The sequence below is a fragment of the Canis lupus genome, chromosome 3 (assembly GCF_003254725.2).
Source record: "Canis lupus dingo isolate Sandy chromosome 3, ASM325472v2, whole genome shotgun sequence".
Lineage (NCBI taxonomy): Eukaryota > Metazoa > Chordata > Mammalia > Carnivora > Canidae > Canis > Canis lupus.
This window is the reverse complement of record NC_064245.1, coordinates 32398258-32419249: the sequence shown is the minus strand read 5'-3', so window position 1 is coordinate 32419249 and position 20992 is coordinate 32398258. Positions and strand designations below refer to the sequence as shown.

Below are 20992 nucleotides of genomic sequence, written 5' to 3'. Positions count from 1 at the left end.
CCACTCTATAGCTCCAATGATAAGTGTATAAGTGATCCAGTTTCCCCACATCCTTGTCAATACTTGGTGTTTTTGCAATTTTTTATTTTAGCCATTCTTACATATATGTGATGATATCTTACTGTAGTTTTAATTTACATTTCTCTAATGGCTGCTTATGTTGTACATCCTTAAAAATAGTTAAATTGTACATTGTGTGCCATGTACATTTTACCACAATTTTTAAAAAAGTAATTCCAAACTCTGAGTCGATGAAAGAGGATCCCTTACAGAGTAAGTATAAAGTTAACACTCAGCACAACTGGGTATCTGCAATCCAGGAACAAGTGTCATTCAATGACCAGAGCTACTAGGTTAAAAAGATTCAAAGCCTTAATACATTTATTATTCATTACAGCTGAATCCCTGCTTTCAAAGGTGCCTCAGTCAAAAGGCATTTATATGTATTTTAGGTTATTAGTCATGTAAATGGTCCATGTTAACTTCTGTCCTTGATAATCCCACCCACATTCATTCTACATGTTCTGGGGAATCAGCACTAGACCAAGAGGCTTCTCACCTTTTGAGACCCAGCTCAAAGCTTTCCTCTCTGGAGGACTTTCCCTGAGATTCCCTCTAGGCTCTGTCTGGGACCTCTAAGTACTCTGTGCATTCCTCCATGAGAGGACACATCTGTTTCAGGTGTAACCTTAGCTTAGGTCACTATCTCCCCACTCAAAAGCAGAATTCAGGTTACAGCAGATGCTCAGTAAGGTTTAATGAACAAAGTCCCACATAACAGACATATTTCCAGGTGCCCCTAGATTCTGTTTCTATCACTGATGTTAAATGTAGCTGTGAATACAGTTATTGCTTTTCCTGGGGCTAATGCTTAAATGGGGGCCATTTTACCAGATCTATAGTCTCATAAGTAATCGAAGTCTAAGTTGCTGAATTAAATGAATTAGCTCCCTCCAGAAATCATAGCGACTTTACTGAATTACACTAATCCCCCTTTATAAACAAAGAGATAAACTAAACAGAGAGTTATTGATTTCATAGTCAGAGTGTAATCAAAGAATGAAGCAAGCTGGATTACCTAAGCATGCCTGGATATAAGAATAAAAACTTTAAATGTATCTGGTGTGTTTATCGAAGATTCTCCAAAATCCTCTTGTGTTCCCTAAGGTGATTATGCCTCCTAAAAATGAGAAGGACTCTAACACAAGCTCCCTCAAAAGATGATCAAAACCCTTGTTTGCTCACCAGAGGTTAGTCTCTTTTGATACTTTCACTAATTTACTTCTTAAATTCTCTAAAGGACAATTCCCCTGTCCAAAAAAGAATAATCTTTCATCCTTTTTCTTACTCTTAAGTTAGAGTCTCTAGATCTTTATTTACTGATTCATCTTCCCCCCAACCCTTTATGGAGGAAATAAGAAACTGCACTGAAGATGGTTTCTGATTCAAAATCTGTTTCTAAACACAAGCCACATCTGTGTGGGTGAAGTATGGGTGCAGCGTGGGAGCACATTCACTTTGAGATTTCAGTAATGATCATCCTCAGGCTGCAGTCTTAGAATGTCAGGGGAAGTTCTGCAGAGGGCGGGAAGTGACAAGCTTACAGAGGAATAGAAGAGCTCTAGAATTGCTTCAGTAAAAGCTGAAGATGGCTTTTGACTCAGGAAATCATCCAAACTCTCCTTAATTTACCTTCATGTAAACCACCATGTATAAACCACCACTTTGAGGTCACTTCTGTGAATGCATCACACCCCCTTACCTCCCAGGCAGGCTCCAAGGGCCAGGGCATATATGAGCGGCGGTGCAGGCAGGCTGACCTCAGGGTCTTGGATGAGGTTCAGGAGCACAGGAATCTGTAAAGGAAAGGAACACTACAGTCAAATACATGGAAACCCAGAAGAGTTTCCCTAATGTGACTGATTTACAAAATCTAAAGCACTTTTTCATCAAACTGTAAGAAGCATAGGATGTTCAACAGGAAAACAAAGTAAACTTCAGAATCCACAGAACCTTGAGTTTGAGTCCATGGAGATGTTTTTGTTTCCAGCCATATGACCAACTAGCTAATCTTGGTTTTCCTCAACTGCCCTAACTTCTGTTGTGGATCCTAAGTGGCATAAAGTCCTGTAGAACCTCTACAGTGGCTGAGACCATGACTCTTACCATCTAACCAACATTTCTTAGCCTTGCAGTGGACCAAGTTTTATACTAACTCCACGCACATATCACGTTATTTAATCCTCAAACATCCTTCAGGTCTATTTGTCATCCTTCAATCGATAGATGGGGAAATCAAGGTATGGAGAGAAACATATCTTATAAGTGATCAGACTGGAACCTGAGCACAGTTCTCTGATTCCAAACTGCACAATGGTAACCATGTGCTAAACCACTTCTCAGCACTGCTCTCTGTGCAGTCTTCCCAACCCTGCTGATGTTCATATGATAATAGGTATCAGATTCAATAACTAGAAAGTAGTACTCTAGTAAATCATGCTAGGATCCAGTGTACCTTTCTGACAAAGATGAATTTCATATTATTGTTATCAAAGAAACATGCAGCAGCTGTGAGGTTTCTGTAAGGAATTTGTGTTCCAAAAGCATGTCCCCTTGTGGATCATGTTGCTAATGTAGGAGAATGTAGCCAGGGAGAGGATGTAGCCATGAGGCCTGCTTCCAGCTGGCTTGGGGGGGATGTTGGTCCATATTGCCACTGCTAGGTTCCTCAGGGCAGCACACAAGACAAGATGTTAGGGAAGGACCATTGAATCTGCTGCCCCAGGGCCTTGTGTGTACATCTCTAAAGAGCAGGTGAGGAGGGTTCCAATGGTAACCCATTCAGAAAGGATTTCCCAAAGTCAAAAGCAGAAAGCCGAAACTAATGTGAAGATATGTGACATATGATTTCATTTGCTGTAGAGAATCAAAGGACAGCAGAACTATGCTCTGCTGGAGAGCAGGCCACTTGACATCATAAAAAGTAATGCCTAATTGTTTAATTAGGAAAATTGGATCACTCCCTAGTTCTTTATCCCTGCAGTAGGACTTCACATGCATGCCTCTGCAGTGGCCCCAATGGGGCAAAAGGATCCACTTCCCCACCCCACTGACACTGGGCTTTGACCAATGAAAGGTAAGTGGACTAGAAAAAAGCATCCCATGTTATTGCAAGCTACTCTGGAGCTTCAGGTTTGGCCATGAGAAAAATATGCCCTAGAAAATACTGCTGCCCTATGGGGGCCCCAGAGGAAGGACACATTGAGGAGATCCCATCTGCTCCAGCAGAGACTGACCGGCAGGCTGCAGGTGACCTGCAGACCTATGCACCTGCTGCACACACTCCTCTCTACCAGCCTACTGCACATGTTGCTCTGCCAGCCCTGCTTACAAGTATCCAGAATTGCCTTATAAGGTCTGAGAAAGAGCCCTTAATATTTGTTGGGTCACAAGAAGCATTTTAAAAAGCTCACATTTTTTCCCCCAAATATTTATTGGAAGAGAAAACATCTTGGGAAATCTCTCTGATGCAGACACAGAAACTCCTGGCACAGGGGCCCCTGAGCAATCTTCATTGCATGTTTCAATCTTTGCTTTTGTTGTCTCATGATGAACCCAAATGCTGTCACAGAGAGTTTCAAACTTGAAGTTTTGGCTCTTTGGAGGAGCAAACAAAGCACAAATTCACACAGCATTGGCCATCTGTCTTCTGGAACCTCCCCTGGCTTTCCCAAAGTGGCTGATGCTTTATATCACATTATGCTGAACTTACTTCCATCATCACATTTAACACACACCTCACTTCTCCACCAGGGTGGGACCATATTGACTTGTCCAAGTTCCTTTGTGTCTTAAAGCATTCAATAATAAGTGACCTACTGCTGCAGTATTTGTCTGTTAATGCTATGTCTACATAAGAGTTCACATAAGAGACAAAATTCCGTGTCCTCATAGAGCTTATATTAGAGTAAATAAATAAATAAATAAATAAATAAATAAATAAATAAATAGGATGTCATAGAAGACGGCAGAGTAGGAAGCTCCAGAAATCCATCCACCATTCCACCCAAACAATTATTGAAGTCAGCAACCGTCTGAAGTAACTATTATCAATTTCCTAGAGCTGCCATAACCAAGTAGCTTGAAACAACAGCAACACATTGTCTCACAGTTACAAAGACCAGAAGTCTAAAGTCCTGTTAGCAGGACCACGCTTTCCCTGGCAACTCTAGAAGATCCTTGCAGCCTCATGTAGTTTCTGGTGCTTCCTAATAATCCTTGCTTATAGGTGCCTCACTCCAGTTGACATGGCCAGATTCTCTTTGTCTTCATATGTTCTTCCTTCTTTGCATGCCTGCTTGTGCTTCCAAATTCCCCCTTTTAATAAGAACACCAGTCATATTGTATTAGAGTCCATCCTAATGAACTAATTTTAACTTCACTATTTCTATAAAGACTAAATTTCCAAATAAGGTCACAATTTCAGGAACCTGGGATTAGGACTTTAACCTAACTTTTGGGGAGATACAATTCAATCCATTACAATACAGGCAAACCGGGATCCCTGGGTGGCGCAGTGGTTTGGCGCCTGCCTTTGGCCCAGGGCGCGATCCTGGAGACCCAGGATCGAATCCCACGTCGGGCTCCCGGTGCATGGAGCCTGCTTCTCCCTCTGCCTATGTCTCTGCCTCTCTCAATCTGTGACTATCATAAATAAATAAAAATTAAAAAAAACAATACAGGCAAACCTTCTTTATTGCATTTTATGGTGCTTCACAGATACTGCATTTTTTTTTTTTATAAGTTGAAGGTCTGTGACACCCCTGCATGGAGTAAGTCAATTGGCAGGCCATTTCTCCAACACTATTTGCTCACCTTGGGTCTCTGTGTCACATTTTGGTAATTTGCGCAATATTTCAAACTTTTTCATTATTATTTTTGTTATGGTGGTCTGTAGTCAGTGATCTTTGATGTTACTATTGTAATTGCTTTGGGGCACCAAGACCCACCACATCCATATAAGATGGTACACTTAATTGATAAATGTTGTGTGTGTTCTGATTGTTGCACTAACCAGCTATTCTCCCATCTCTCTCCTTTTCCTCAGGCCTCCCCAATTTTTAAGACAGAATAATATTGAAATTAGGTCAAATAATAACCCTATAGTGGCCTCTAAGTGTTCAAGTGAAGAGTTGCACATCTCTCACTTTAAACCAAAAGCTAGGGGATCCCTGGCTGGCTCAGTGATTCAGCACCTGCCTTCGGCCCAGGGTGTCATCCTGGAGTCTCAGGATTGAGTCCCACCTCGGGATCCCAGCATGGAGCCTGCTTCTCCCTCTGCCTGTGTCTCTGCCCCTCTCTCTCTGTGTGTCTCTCTCATGAATAAATAAAATCTTAAAAAAAAAAAAGAAAATTTGGCTCAGATAATTAATGAAGGTGAATACACTAAGGAATAGATTTTTAATGTAGACAATACAGCCTTCTACTGGAAGAAGACACCATTTAGGACTTTTATAGGTAGAAAGGAAAACTCAATGCCTGCTTTCAAAGCTGAAAGGACAGACTAACTCTCTTCCTACAGCGTAATGCATCTGGTGACATTAAGTTGAAGCCAATGTTCATTTACTATTCTAAAAATCCTAGGGCTCTTAAGAATTATGCTAAATCTACTCTGCCTGTGCTCTGTAAATGGAATAGCAAAGCCTGGGTGATAGCACATTTGTTTACAAAATTATTTAGTGAATATGTCAAGACTTACTACTCAGAAAATGAAAGATTTATTTCAAAATATTACTGTTCATGAATAATGCACCTGGTCACTCAAAAGCTCTGATAGAGATGTACAATGAGACTAATATTGTACATATGACTACGAACACAACATCCATTCTGTAGCCCATAGATCAATAAATCATTTCAACTTTTAAGTCTTACTGTTTAAGAAAACCATCTTTTAAAACTATAACTACCATAGATAGTGATTACTCTGATGGCTCTGAGCAAAGTCAATTGAAAACCTTCTGGAAAGGATTCACCATTCCAGATGCCATTAAGAATATTCATGATTCATGGGAAGAGGTCCAAATATCAACATGAACAGGAGTTTGGAAGAAGCTGTCCCAGCCCTTATGGATCTTGAGGGGTTCAAGACTTCAATAGAGGAAGTAACTGCAGATGGGGTAGAGACAGCAAGAGAACTAAAATCAGAAGATGTGACTGAATTGTTACAACTTCATGATGAAATTTAAACAGATGAGAAATTATTTCTTACTGATAAGCAGAGTAAATGGTTTCCAGAGATGGAATCTACTGGCGAAAAGGTTGTAAAGAGTGTTGAAATGACAACAAAGGACTTAGAATATTACATACATTTAGTTGATAAAGCAGCAGCAGAGTTTGAGAGGACTGACTCCAATTTTGAAAGATACTCTACTGTGGCTAAAATGCTATGAAAGAGCATCACACACTACAGAGAAATTGTTCATGAAAGGAAAAGTCCATTGATATGTCAGACTTCATTGATTTCTTGCTTTAAGAAATTGCCACAGCTGCCCCAGCCTTCAGCAACTATCACCCTGATCAGTCAGCAGCCACCAAAATGTAGGTAATTCCCTCCACCAGCAAAATAGATTATGACTCACTGAAAGCTCAGATGCTGGTTAGCATTTTTAGTAATTAAGTATTTTTATAAAGATTTTATTTATTCACAAGACACACAGAGGGGCGGGGCAGAGACATAGGCAGAGGGTAAAGCAAGCGCCCCACAGGGAGCCCAATGCAGAACTCATCCCGGAATTCCAGAGTCACCCAGGTGCCCCTAAGTATTTTTAAATTAAGGAATGTACATTGTTTTTTTTAGAGATAATGCTATTACATACTTAATAAACTACAATATACAATGGGGTAAACATAACTTGTATATGCACTGAAAAAACAAAAAATGCATTTGATTCAATATCTGCTTTGTTGTGTGGTCCAGAATCAAATCCACAATGTCTCTGAGGTATGCCTTTAATTATTTTGGAAATCTGGATTGTGAACCAACACTTGCAGGAGCCAGGGAAGAGATTAAGAAGAAACTGTTTAATTTTGCCTTTCTTATACTGGTTATCATTCGCCATCCTCCCAGCCCTGTAGCAGAAAACCACATTTATGTGCAACTTCCTGCTAGCAAGGTGGACAATAAGGATCTTGTCCTCCAAAAACTGGGTATGTGTGTTAATTACCGACTACTGCTTTTAAACCCTGAGAGATCAGCACAGATACTGGCCACTGTTTTAATCCCTGAGGGATTAAGCAGCTTCCAGATTTCATGAAACTATTTGGTCCCCCACCCCCTGCCCAACTTTGTGAGCCAAACACTTAAGAAATTATTTTTCAAAATACTGGTTTATTGTAGAGATAACAGAAGAGAAACATCAATGGCCACTCACAAGAAATGCACACTTAGCAAAAAAAAAAAAAAGTTAGGAAAAGTCAGAAATGAAAGGCTCCAACCTTTCAATGAGCAAGATTTAGCAATCCCTGAGGAGTGGGAGAATTAAATCTAAAGGGTATTACAAGATAATACTCAAAATGCTCAGTTCTCAACAAACAGTTGAGCAACCTACTTCCCTAGACTTTCAGGACGCCACATGAGGATGTACTTCAGTTTCACCCCATCCAGAGACCTGGCAAACCTGAGATCTACAGACATGGCTATGAACAAGGAAGAAAACCAGGGCCTGCCAGTATCAGCTACACAGCAGGACAGACAGCAGTTCCCAGTGACCTGCTCTGCAGATGACCCTGGTAGCTTTTACCACTGAAGACACCACTGGCCAGCATGGTTGCTGCAAACCCTCTGCATATTTATCAGTTTTTGCCCCCAGGTATTTGTGTTTCCTGATACAAGCCACCTGAATCCCTCCCCACTTTCTCTATGCTAGCCTCACCCATAGCCCAGAAACTGCATCAGTAGCCAGCCCAGGCTACTGCAGTTGTGCAAATGCAAGACACAAGCCTAGACCCCTGCTGCTGACCCTCACCTCTGTGTATGTGCTCAGTAACCCCTCCAGCTGTCTATTCTGTATTGTTAGTCTGACATGTGTCACTGACTTTCACTGCCATGTGCACACCCATGACAAGATCCTGCAGCCACAGTAGTGCATACCAATAGCCAAGGCCCCGCATAGCTTCTTGTGACTCCACATTTGGTCCTATCTCCTGTTAGTGGCCTGTACCACTGGGCTCACCTGCAGGTAGCCCTTCCAGCTATACACCTGCATGCCCCTACCCACCTCCTAAAGCTAGCCTCTACTGTTGTGTACCTCTGACAAGAACAAGCAGCCATGGTAGCACACACAGACAACCAGAGCCTCTATAACAGCAGGGCAACTTCAGTTGGCCCCACCCCTCACTGCTGGTCCTGACCCATACCACTACGTGTGTATTTGCAACTAGTCCTTGCCACCACACAGGCACCTGCAGCTGCCCCCTGCAACAAAGTGTGTGCACATCATCAGTTCCAACCACCAATTCTGCCAACCCTGGCCCCTAGCCACAAAAACGTAGAGGCAATGCTGAGGACCACAAAAGCATTTGTAGCCTCTGTAGACCACCCACGGTAGTCACCAAGAATCACACAGTGACAGTGTGGACTTCAGCAGGCTGAATGAACCAACAATTCACCATACACTCCAGAACCAGAGCTTCCACTGACCCCACACTTCATGCCCTCCACCACTATACCCAGGTATAGTAGCACAGTCCAGCTTGTCCCTACCTGTAGGTAAAGGTCTTTCCTTACTCAGTCCATTAAGTCTGGAAGAAGTGACTGGTTTTTCAAATGCACACAAACCTACACAAGTCTAGAGGGTTCTGAAAATTCCAAAGAAACATGGTAAATTTTCAGCAGCTGATGCCAAAGAAATAGAGATCCAGGAATTGTATGACACAGAATTCAAAATAATTGTTCTAAAAATGCTCAGAGGGCTATAAGGGAACAAACAACTTAACAAAAACAGAAAAGCAAAACTAGAACAAACAGTTCAACAAAGAGAAATAAAATATTAAAAGAATGAAATAGAAATTTTGGAGCTGGAGAGTATAATGACTTAGCTGAAGAATTCAATAGAGATCTTTAAGAGTAAACTGGACCAAGCAGAACAAATAATCATGATACTCAAAGACAAATCATTTTAAATCACCCAGATGAGAAAAAAAATAAAATGAAAAGAAATGAAGAAAGCCTATGAAACTTATGGTATACCATCAAGGGAAACAATCTATGTATCTTTGGAGTCCCAGAAAAAGGGAGGTAGAAAGGAGTGGCTGTGGGACCCAGGAAATTTAACAAAAATCCCCTACCCTTGGACAAGCAGAGCAGGACAAACTCCATTTTGTGCTGCACCTGCCACCTCCTGTATGACCTCCACAGGACCTGCTTATTGCTTAAGGTGCTGCCACCCTAGTCAAGCCTCTGAGCACAACCTTATCAGAAATCGGCTCATAACAATGTAACCCCACCTTGTACCCGCCAAAACTGCACGCCAATTCTGACCAAAGTAATAGGCCAGCTCAAATGGATACTATAGGGTAAGATGTAATTCAATGGCCACCTGCGTGTGGACCGACATGACTGTGCAACTTTCGGCCTATGTTACAATCCCATTGGCCACTGGCCCCTATAAAGGTGCTATGCCTCTTAGCCTCAGGGTCCAAGCCCCTGCTCCGCTGTGTCGGGTATACTTGGACCCAAGCTCGAGCTTGCTAATAAACCCTCGTGCGCTTGCATCGGTGTCGGCTCCTTGGTGGTTTCTCAGATTCGCTAAGAACTTCCTAAAGCTGGGGAGAGAACTGGATACCCAAGTTCATGAAACTAACAGATCACCCAAAAATTTTAATCCACCTATTCTTCTCTAAGACACATTATAATTAAAATGCCTAAAATCAAAACAAAAAATTCAAAAAGCAGCAAGAGAAAATAATTTCTCTCATACAAGGTAATCCTATAAGGCCATCAATGGATTTCTCAGCAGAAACCTTGCAGTCCACAAAAGAATATTCAAAATGTTGAAAGAAAAATACTGCCAACCAAGAATGTTGGCAAAGCAGCCAGCAAAGCAGTACTTCCGAAATGAAGAAAAAATAAAGATTTCCCCAGACAAACAGACGCTAAGGAAGTTCATCACCATTAGCCTACCTTGCAAGAAATGCCAAAGAAAGTACTTCAAGCTGAAAAGTTACTCATTAGTAACACAAACACAAATGAAAGTATAAAACTCACTGGTAAATGTAAGTATAGAGTCAAATTCAGAATACTCTAATACTATAAATGGCGGAATGTGAATCACTTAACTCTGGTATAAAGGTTAAAAGACAAAAATATTAAAAATAACTATACCAACAACAATCTATTAAAGGATACACAAGATTAAAAGATGTATACTGTGATATAGGTACATTTAAATATGTGTGTGTATATATATGTGTATATATATATAATATCAATGAAACTAAGATCCACTTTTTTGAAAAGATAAATAAAATGGACAAACCTTTAACTAAACTAAGAAAAAATAAGATTCAAATAAATAAGAATAGAAAAGGAAACATCACAACTGAAACCACAGACGTGCGTAGGATTGTAAGAGACTACCATGAACAGTTATATGACAACAAATTAGACAACCGAAAAGACATGGATAAATTTCTTGAAACATACAACCTGCCAAGACTGAATCACAAAGAAATAGAAAATCTGCATAGACTCATATTTAGTAAGGATATTTTTTAAAGAGTTTATTTATTTGTTCATGAGAGACAGAGAGACAGAGAGAGAGAGAGAGAGAGAGAGGCAGAGGGAGAAGCAGACCCCATCCAGGGAGCCTGACATGGGACTCGATCCTGAGTCTCCAGAATCAGGCCCTGGGATGAAGGCAGCGCTAAACAGCTGGGCCACACTGGCTGCCCTTTAGTAAGGAGATTGAATCAATAAAGAAAAGTCTTCAAAAAGAAAAAAACTCAAGACCATATGGTTTCATTGGTGAATTCTACCAAAGATTTCAAGAATTAATGCTAATCCTTCTCAAAGTCTGCCAAAATACTGAAGGGGAGAGAACACTTCCAAATTGGTGAATTTTACAAAACATTTAAGAAATGCTTTAATGTTTTAAATTAAAAATATTTAATGAGGAGTACCTGGATGGCTCCGTGGTTAAGCCTTTGCCTTTGACTCAGGTCTTGATCTCAGGGTCCTGGGATTGAGTCCCGCATCAGGTGGGACTCATGAGAGACACACACAGAGAGAGGCAGAGACACAAGCAGAGTGAGAAGCAGGCTTCCTGCAAGGAGCCAGATGTGGGACTTGATTCCAGATCCCAGGATCACATCCTGAGCAGACGCTCAACTGCTGAGTGACCCAGGGATCCCTAAAAGATATATTTACTGAAAAATTAACACCAATCCTTCTCAAACTATCCCCAAGCCTGAAGTGAATGCCATACTTCCTTACATTCTATAAAGTGACCATTACCTTGATACCAAAGCCAGGCAAAGGCATTACCAGAAAACTGTAGACCCATATCCTTTATGAAATCTGGCACCAAATGCCTGAACTTAAGGAAGCCATTGCCTCTCTAACCATGATACACATGGAAAGATACACATGGAAAGATGCTAGGGTTCTGGCAAAAGAAGACAAAGCCACAAAAGGAGCAGATACACAGATAGTATCATTCAAGAAACAAAAAATAAAATTAAAAAGCAGCAAATGGGGGAGGGGCAAGATGGCAGAAGAGTAGGGTCCCCAAATCACCTGTCCCCACCAAATTACCTAGAAAACCTTCAAATCATCCTGAAAATCTATGAATTCGGCCTGAGATTTAAAGAGAGAACAGCTGGAATGCTACAGTGAGAAGAGATCGCTCTTCTATCAAGGTAGGAAGACGGGGGAAAAAAGAAATAAAGAAACAAAGGCCTCCAAGGGGGAGGGGCCCCACGAGGAGCCGGGCTGAGGCCGGGGCGAGTGTCCCCAGGACAGGAGAGCCCCGTCCCGGAGGAGCAGGAGCTGCACCAACCTCCCCGGGCGGAAAGGGGCTCGCAGGGAGTTGGAGCAGGACCCAGGAGGGCGGGGATGCCCTCGGGCTCCCTGGGACAGTAACAGAGCAACTGCGCGCCCAGGAGAGTGCGCCATACCCTGCGCCTGAGCTCCCTAAAAGAGTGCAGCGCGCAGGGCGGGACCGGAGCAGCTGGGAGGGGCTCGGGGCGGCTCCACAGAGGGGGCTGCGCGGCTGGGAGCAGCTCGGAGGTGCTCGAGGGGCTGCTCCGTGGGGCTCGAGGGGCTGCTTCGCGGAGGGGGCTGCGCAGCCAGGAGCGCGAATCCAACAGTGCAGGCTCCGGAGCACAGGGCGCCCGGACACAGCCCAGGATCCGGCCTCCCCCCGGGACAGGCAGAGGCCGGGAGGGCCCAGGACAGCAAGGACGCTCCTGCCCCAGCTGAGCAGATCAGCGGCCCCGCCCTGGAGCATCCAGGCCCTGCAGACAGAGAGCTCTGGAGCTACTGTGGGAGCTGACTCCAGGGCTCCAGAGCTGGCCGCTGCCACAGGGGTTGTTCCTCCAGGGGCCTCACGGGGTAAACAACCCCCACTGAGCCCTGCACCAGGCAGGGGCAGAGCAGCTCCCCCAAGTGCTAACACCTGAAAATCAGCACAACAGGCCCCTCCCCCAGAAGACCAGCTAGACTGACAGTTCCAGGGGAAGTCAAGGGACTTAAAGTATACAGAATCAGAAGATACTCCCCCGTGGGTTTTTTGTTTTTTGTTTGTTTGTTTTGTTTTGTTTTGCTTTTTGATTTGTTTGCTTCCCCCACCCTTTTTTTCCCTTTCTTTTTCTTTCTCTTTTTTTTCTTTTCTTTTCTTTTTTTCTTCCTTTTTTTTTCTCTTTCTCTTTTCTTTCCTTCTTTCTCTCCTCTCTTTTTCTCCTTTTCCCAATACAACTTGCTTTTTGGCCACTCTGCACTGAGCAAAATGACTAGAAGGAAAACCTCACCTCAAAAGAAAGAATCAGAAACAGTCCTCTCTCCCACAGAGTTACAAAATCTGGATTACAATTCAATGTCAGAAAGCCAATTCAGAAGCACTATTATACAGCTACTGGTGGCTCTAGAAAAAAGCATAAAGGACTCAAGAGACTTCATGACTGCAGAATTTAGAGCTAATCAGGCAGAAATTAAAAATCAATTGAATGAGATGCAATCCAAACTAGAAATCCTAACGACGAGGGTTAACGAGGTGGAAGAACGAGTGAGTGACATAGAAGACAAGTTCATGGCAAAGAGGGAAACTGAGGAAAAAAGAGACAAACAATTAAAAGACCATGAAGATAGATTAAGGGAAATAAACGATAGCCTGAGGAAGAAAAACCTACGTTTAATTGGGGTTCCCGAGGGCACCAAAAGGGCCAGAGGGCCAGAATATGTGTTTGAACAAATCATAGCTGAAAACTTTCCTAATCTGGGAAGGGAAACAGGCATTCAGATCCAGGAGATAGACAGATCCCCCCCTAAAATCAAAACAAACTGTTCAACACCTCGACATTTAATAGTGAAGCTTGCAAATTCCAAAGATAAAGAGATGATCCTTAAAGCAGCAAGAGACAAGAAATCCCTGACTTTTATGGGGAGGAGTATTAGAATAACAGCAGACCTCTCCACAGAGACCTGGCAGGCCAGAAAGGGCTGGCAGGATATATTCAGGGTCCTAAATGAGAAGAACATGCAACCAAGAATACTTTATCCACCAAGGCTCTCATTCAGAATGGAAGGAAAGATAAAGAGCTTCCAAGACAGGAAGGAACTGAAAGAATATGTGACCTCCAAACCAGCTCTGCAAGAAATTTTAAGGGGGACTCTTAAAATTCCCCTTTAAGAAGAAGTTCAGTGGAACAATCCACAAAAACAAGGACTGAATAGATATCATGATGACACTAAACTCATATCTGTCAATAGTAACTCTGAATGTGAACGGGCTTAATAACCCCATCAAAAGGCGCAGGGTTTCAGACTGGATAAAAAAGCAGGACCCATCTATTTGCTGTCTACAAGAGACTCATTTTAGACAGAAGGACACCTACAGCCTGAAAATAAAAGGTTGGAGAACCATTTACCATTTGAATGGTCCTCAAAAGAAAGCAGGGGTAGCCATCCTGATGTCAGATAAACTAAAATTTACCCCGAAGACTGTAGTGAGAGATGAAGAGGGACACTATCTCATACTTAAAGGATCTATCCAACAAGAGGACTTAACAATCCTCAATTTATATGCCCCGAATGTGGGAGCTGCCAAATATATCAATCAATTAATAACCAAAGTGAAGAAATACGTAGATAACAATACACTAATACTTGGTGACTTCAATCTAGCTCTTTCTATACTCCATAGGTCTTCTAAGCACAACATCTCCAAAGAAACGAGAGATTTAAATGATACACTGGACCAGATGGATTTCACAGATATCTACAGAACTTTACATCCAAACTCAACTGAATACACATTCTTCTCAAGTGCACATGGAACTTTCTCTAGAATAGACCACATACTGGGTCACAAATCAGGTCTGAACGGATACCAAAAGATTGGGATCGTCCCCTGCATATTCTAAGACCATAATGCCTTGAAATTAGAACTAAATCACAACAAGAAGTTTGGAAGGACCTCAAACACTTGGAGGTTAAGGACCATCCTGCTAAAAGATGAAAGGGTCAACCAGGAAATTAAGGAAGAATTAAAAAGATTCATGGAAACTAATGAGAATGAAGATACAACCATTCAATATCTTTGGGATTCAGCAAAAGCAGTCCTAAGGGGGAAATACATCGCAATACAAGCATCCATTCAAAAACTGGAAAGAACTCAAATACAAAAGCTAACCTTACAGATAAAGGAGCTAGAGAAAAAACAGCAAATAGCTCCTACACCCAGGAGAAGATGAGAGTTAATAAAGATTCGAGCAGAACTCAACGAAATCGAGACCAGAAAAACTGTGGAACGGATCACCGGGAGTTGGTTCTTTGAAAGAATTAATAAGATAGATAAACCGTTAGCCAGCCTTATTAAAAAGAAGAGAGAGGAGACTCAAATTAATAAAATCATGAATGAGAAAGGAGAGATCACTACCAACACCAAGGAAATACAAACGATTTTAAAAACATATTATGAACAGCTATACGCCAATAAATTAGGCAATCTAGAAGAAATGGACGCATTCCTGGAGAGCCACAAACTACCAAAACTGGAACAGGAAGAAATAGAAAACCTGAACAGGCCAATAACCAGGGAGGAAATTGAAGCAGTCATCAAAAACCTCCCAAGACACAAGAGTCCAGGGCCAGATGGATTCCTAGGGGAATTCTATCAAACGTTTAAAGAAGAAACCATACCTACTCTCCTAAAGCTGTTTGGAAAGATAGAAAGAGATGGAGTACTCCCAAATTCGTTCTATGAGGCCAGCATCACCTTAATTCCAAAACCAGACAAAGACCCCACCAAAAAGGAGAATTACAGACCAATATCCCTGATGAACATGGATGCAAAAATTCTCAACAAGATACTGGCTAATAGGATCCAACAGTACATTAAGAAAATTATTCACCATGACCAAGTAGGATTTATCCCTGGGACACAAGGCTGGTTCAACACCCGTAAAACAATCAATGTGATTCATCATATCAGCAAGAGAAAAACCAAGAACCATATGATCCTCTCATTAGATGCAGAGAAAGCATTTGACAAAATACAGCATCCATTCCTGATCAAAACTCTTCAGAGTGTAGGGATAGAGGGAACATTCCTCAACATCTTAAAAGCCATCTACGAAAAGCCCAAAGCAAATATCAATCTCAATGGGGAAGCACTGGGAGCCTTTCCCCTAAGATCAGGAACAAGACAGGGATGTCCACTCTCACCACGGCTACTCAACATAGTACTGGGCTCGAGGGGACTGCCTCAGCAATCAGACAACAAAAAGACATTAAAGGCATTCAAATTGGCCTAGAAGAAGTCAAACTCTCCCTCTTCGCCGATGACATGATACTCTACATAGAAAACCCAAAAGTCTCCACCCCAAGATTGCTAGAACTCATACAGCAATTCGGTAGTGTGGCAGGATACAAAATCAATGCCCAGAAATCAGTGGCATCTTTATACACTAACAATGAGACTGAAGAAAGAGAAATTAAGGAGTCAATCCCATTTACAATTTCACCCAAAAGCATAAGATACCTAGGAATAAACCTAACCAAAGATGTAAAGGATCTATACCCTCAAAACTATAGAACACTTCTGAAAGAAATTGAGGATGACACAAAGAGATGGAAAAATATTCCATGCTCATGGATTGGCAGATTTAATATTGTGAAAATGTCAATGTTACCCAGGGCAATACACACGTTTAATGCAATCCCTATCAAAATACCATGGACTTTCTTCAGAGAGTTAGAACAAATTATTTTAAGGTTTGGGCGGAATCAGAAAAGACCCCGAATAGCCAGGGGAATTTTAATAAAGAAAACCATATCTGGGGGTATCACAATGCCAGATTTCAGGTTGTACTACAAATCTGTGTTCATCAAGACAGTGTGGTACTGGCACAAAAACAGACACATAGATTAATGGAACAGAATAGAGAACCCAGAAGCGGACCCTGAACTTTATGGTCAACTAATATTTGATAAAGGAGGAAAGACTATCCATTGGAAGAAAGACAGTCTCTTCCATAAATGATGCTGGGAAAATTGGACATCCACATGCAGAAGAATGAAACGAGACCACTCTCTTGCACCATACACAAAGATAAACTCAAAATGGATGAAAGATCTAAATGTGAGACAAGATTCCATCAAAATCCTAGAGAAGAATACAGGCAACAACCTTTTTGAACTCGGCCACAGTAACTTCTTGCAAGATACATCCATGAAGGCAAAAGAAACAAAAGCAAAAATGAACTATTGGGACTTCATCAAGATAAGAATCTTTTGCACAGCAAAGGATACAGTCAACAAAACTAAAAGACACCCTCAGAATGGGAGAAGATATTTGCAATTGACATATCAGATAAAGGGCTAGTTTCCAAGATCTAGAAAGAACTTCTTAAACTCAACACCAAAGAAACAAACAATCCAATCATGAAATGGGCAAAAGACATGAAGAGAAATCTCACAGAGGAAGACATAGACATGGCCAACATGCACATGAGAAAATGCTCTGCATCACTTGCCATCAGGGAAATACAAATTAAAACCACAATGAGATACCACCTCACACCAGTGAGAATGGGGAAAATTAACAAGGCAGGAAACCACAAATGTTGGAGAGGATGCAGAGAAAAGGGAATCCTCTTACACTGTTGGTGGGAATGTGAACTGGTGCAGCCACTCTGGAAAACTGTGTGGAGGTTCCTCAAAGAGTTAAAAATAGACCTGCCCTACGACCCTGCAATTACACTGTTGGCGATTTACCCCAAAGATACAGATGCAATGAAACGCAGGGACACCTGCACCCCGATGTTTAAACAGCAATGGCCACAATAGCCAAACTGTGGAAGGAGCCTCGGTGTCCATCGAAAGATGAATGGATAAAGAAGATATGGTTTATGTATACAATGGAATATTACTCATCCATTAGAAAGGACAAATACCCACCATTTGCTTCAACGTGGATGGAACTGGAGGGTATTATGCTGAGTGAAATAAGTCAATCGGAGAAGGACAAACATTATATGTTCTCATTCATTGGGGAATATAAATAATAGTGAAAGGGAATATAAGGGAAGGGAGAAGAAATGTGTGGGAAATATCAGAAAGGGAGACAGAACGTAAAGACTCCTAACTCTGGGTAATGAACTAGGGGTGGTAGTATGGGAGGAGGGGGGGGGGTGGGAGTGATGGGTGACAGGCACTGGGGGTTATTCTGTATGTTGGTAAATTGAACGCCAATAAGAAATAAATTTAAAAAAATGAAATAAAAAAATAAAAAGCAGCAAATGATGATAAAGTTTTCCACAATAAAGAAATGAATTAAAAGTTATACAAAAGGGCTATTTTTAAAATAAGTATTCTAGACTGATTTAGCACTTTAAACTATATGAATGTATAATTTGATTTAAAAATAAACATTAAACAACTAAACAGATCAAAACAAGTAAAATACACAATGTTAGGTGGTATTAAGCGCTTGGATTAAAAAGCAAAAAGGAGATGAGGGGGTATCACTTTTGCACTGGGCAATATTTTTTAAAAACTTAATAAAAGGGGGGCAAGTTCAAGCTCCTAATGATCTGTGTAAAAAATCTCAGGCAGAAAGAATAGGAAGTACGAAAGCCCTAAGGCAGGAGTTTGCTTGACACGTCCAAGGAAAGCTAGGGAGGCCAGTGTAGCTGGAGCTAAGTGGATAAAGGGAAGAATGATAGGAAGTGAAACCAGAGGTGATGGTGATCAGATTGGAAAGCTTGTAGGCACTCCAAGACTGAATTGTGCTGAGTGTAATGGGACTCCTCAGCGAAGAATGGACGCTTGAGGGTGGAGCAAGGGTAGAAACAAAACAATTTGGAGGTGACTGCAATACACAAGTGGGGAATGTTGGCTACGATCTGGGGGCAGTGGTGAAGACTATGGGAACTGGCCATATTTGGAAGCTTCAAAGGGCAGCTGGCTGTATGCTGTAAAAAAAATGCAAGGGCTCAGTCTGGTTCTAAGATTTGGGGTCCTGAGAAACTGAGAAAATGAAATTTTTATGGAAGTGAGGAGGATTGGGGAAGCACAGAATCAGGTGGAGAGGTGAGAGGGGCTATTGAATACCTGACCCCAGGATCTGCAGAGAAGCCAAGGAGTAGAGTGGAATTTAGAGCATGAGCTTGTATGAGACCACTTGCAATGAGTCTAGAGAATGAAGTGGTCAGAACTGAGCCCAGTATTTGGGAGCTGAAAGGTGAAGACCTATGGAAGGAGACCAAAGAGGAGCGGCTGCATGGGTAGGAGGAGAACCTTGAGGAGCCAAGCAGGAAAAGGATCACAAGGGGAAGAGAGGCTGCCTCTACCATGTGCTGCTGACAGGCCAGGTTAGAAGAGAACCAGGAGCATCACTTGGATTTCTCACAAGGGTGAATACCATGAGGTCTTGCAGTGGGGTCAAGAGAAAAATGAAGAGGGATTACAGCAAGATGAGGGTGGCAAGGATAGACGATGCTTTCACAGAGTTGGTTGTTAAAGGAAGTAGAGGAAAGGGAAGAGAGCCATAGAGACGCATGGCTCACTGAGGGAGAGATGGCAGCATGTTTAGAACCTGATGAGGATGATGTAGTGGAGAGTGAAAAATAAATTATGTAGGAAAGAACTGTGGCTTTGGGGCCAGGTAGCGGGGCTGGCCTCCACTGAGACTAGGAATCCCTTCCATTTAACTGGAAGGAAGGTAGGATGCACTGGGCAGCCACAGTGGTCATTACTTGTAAAACCTCCCATATGACTGCTTTTATCTTGTCACAAAGGGGAAGCAAGGTCATCAACTGTGAGGAAGGAAGAGGAGGGCAGGGCGCTGGAGGCTCAAAGAGAGAAAAGAGGTGTGCTAGAGTCAAGAGTCATGGGCAGATGAGGCCCAGGGAGAAGTTGTGTGGCTGGCAGCAGTAAGGAATCATGAGGGAAGTGCTGTGGCTGGGAGGCAAGATGGCAATGCAGGTGCTTGTTGCTCGCTCCATTGTCTGTGCATGTAGGGTGGGGAGGCAGGAGGCAGGCTTAACCTGGTCATGGGTAGTGCTTTGCCAATGACCGTAAAGCCAAATAGAGGCAAGGGAGATAAGAATTAATACACAGAAATAATAATAGCCATGACAGGTAGATGTTTAAAGAGGAAAGAGAGTCCAGAGGAAGGTAGGTCAGCTGGAAGGGCTGTTGACTTGAGGAACAAAGTTATCAACAACAACAAACCCTAGGGCAGGGTCCAGAACTGAGTTATATTTCCCTTTGCAGGTACACAAAGACTTTAAGGGAGCTAAAGCACATGGGTAGTATTAAGGTAATCAATTTCCAGATCTTCCATACATTGTCAAAGTGAGCTGCTTTCAGTCCTAGATAATGAATGTCCTAGGGTCCATGCAAAGAGAGGGAGGAGGGATGGTTCCTGGAACATGGCCCAGTGGATATTGAAAATCATGCAGTTGTTGGGAAAGGTTCTGCTTGGATGGCTCCCAGCTGAGCCCCAGAGATCCTTAACACAGGAAGGAATGCAGGTGAGGTTGGACTGCTGCCTACTCCAGGGCCCATTTGGGATGCCTGCTAGGCCTACACACACTGCCTGCTATGCCAAGCCAAGATGCTCTACATTCCCCTGAGACTTCTAGTTTGGTTTTGGGTCTGCACAAAACAATTCTCTTCTTGATATTGCTACAGAGTCATCCTAGGACAGCCATCACTTCACCCCATGCAATGTTACTTGCAACATCCCCACACATGGCACTGTACAAAAAAGACCAGCTGAGTGCCCACTGCTGGGCTGTTCACCTCAGCTATGCCCACAAGGAGTTCTGGGGGGGAAAAGTGGCTAGCTCATATATTTTAAGTTAATATGTAAAGTTTGTCATCCTAATTTAAAATAGTTCCCAAGATGACAAAACATGAGAGACACCTAACTCTGGGAAACGAACAAGGGGTAGTGGAAAGGGAGGTGGGCGGGGGGTTGGGGTGACTGGGGGATGGGCCTTGAGGGGGGCACTTGGCGGGATGAGCACTGGTGTTATGCTGTATGTTGGCAAACTGAACTTCAATTTAAAAAAAAAGTAGTTCCCCAGAATGTAATTGCTAGCATATGTTGACATTATTAAACAAAAGCATTCCATCATTTTTAAGTCTATACACTTATATTCAAATATTGCAATATTACTTCATCCAAAAACACATATAAAGCTCTTTTTCAGATATCTGAGCAGGACACATGCCTTGCTGCCTGACCTTTAACGCCTACAATGG

At 42.3% G+C, this 20992-nt stretch overlaps 1 protein-coding gene across 1 annotated transcript in view; it reads right to left on the bottom strand.

The window, feature by feature from the left end:
• Positions 1-20992, bottom strand: part of OCA2 (OCA2 melanosomal transmembrane protein) — a 452602-nt gene that overhangs the window by 153863 nt on the left and 277747 nt on the right. Inside the window, exon 22 of the mRNA XM_025437625.3 lies at positions 1763-1856. Within this exon, the coding sequence (XP_025293410.1) occupies positions 1763-1856 (94 nt within the window). The remainder of the gene's footprint in view (positions 1-1762; positions 1857-20992) is intronic.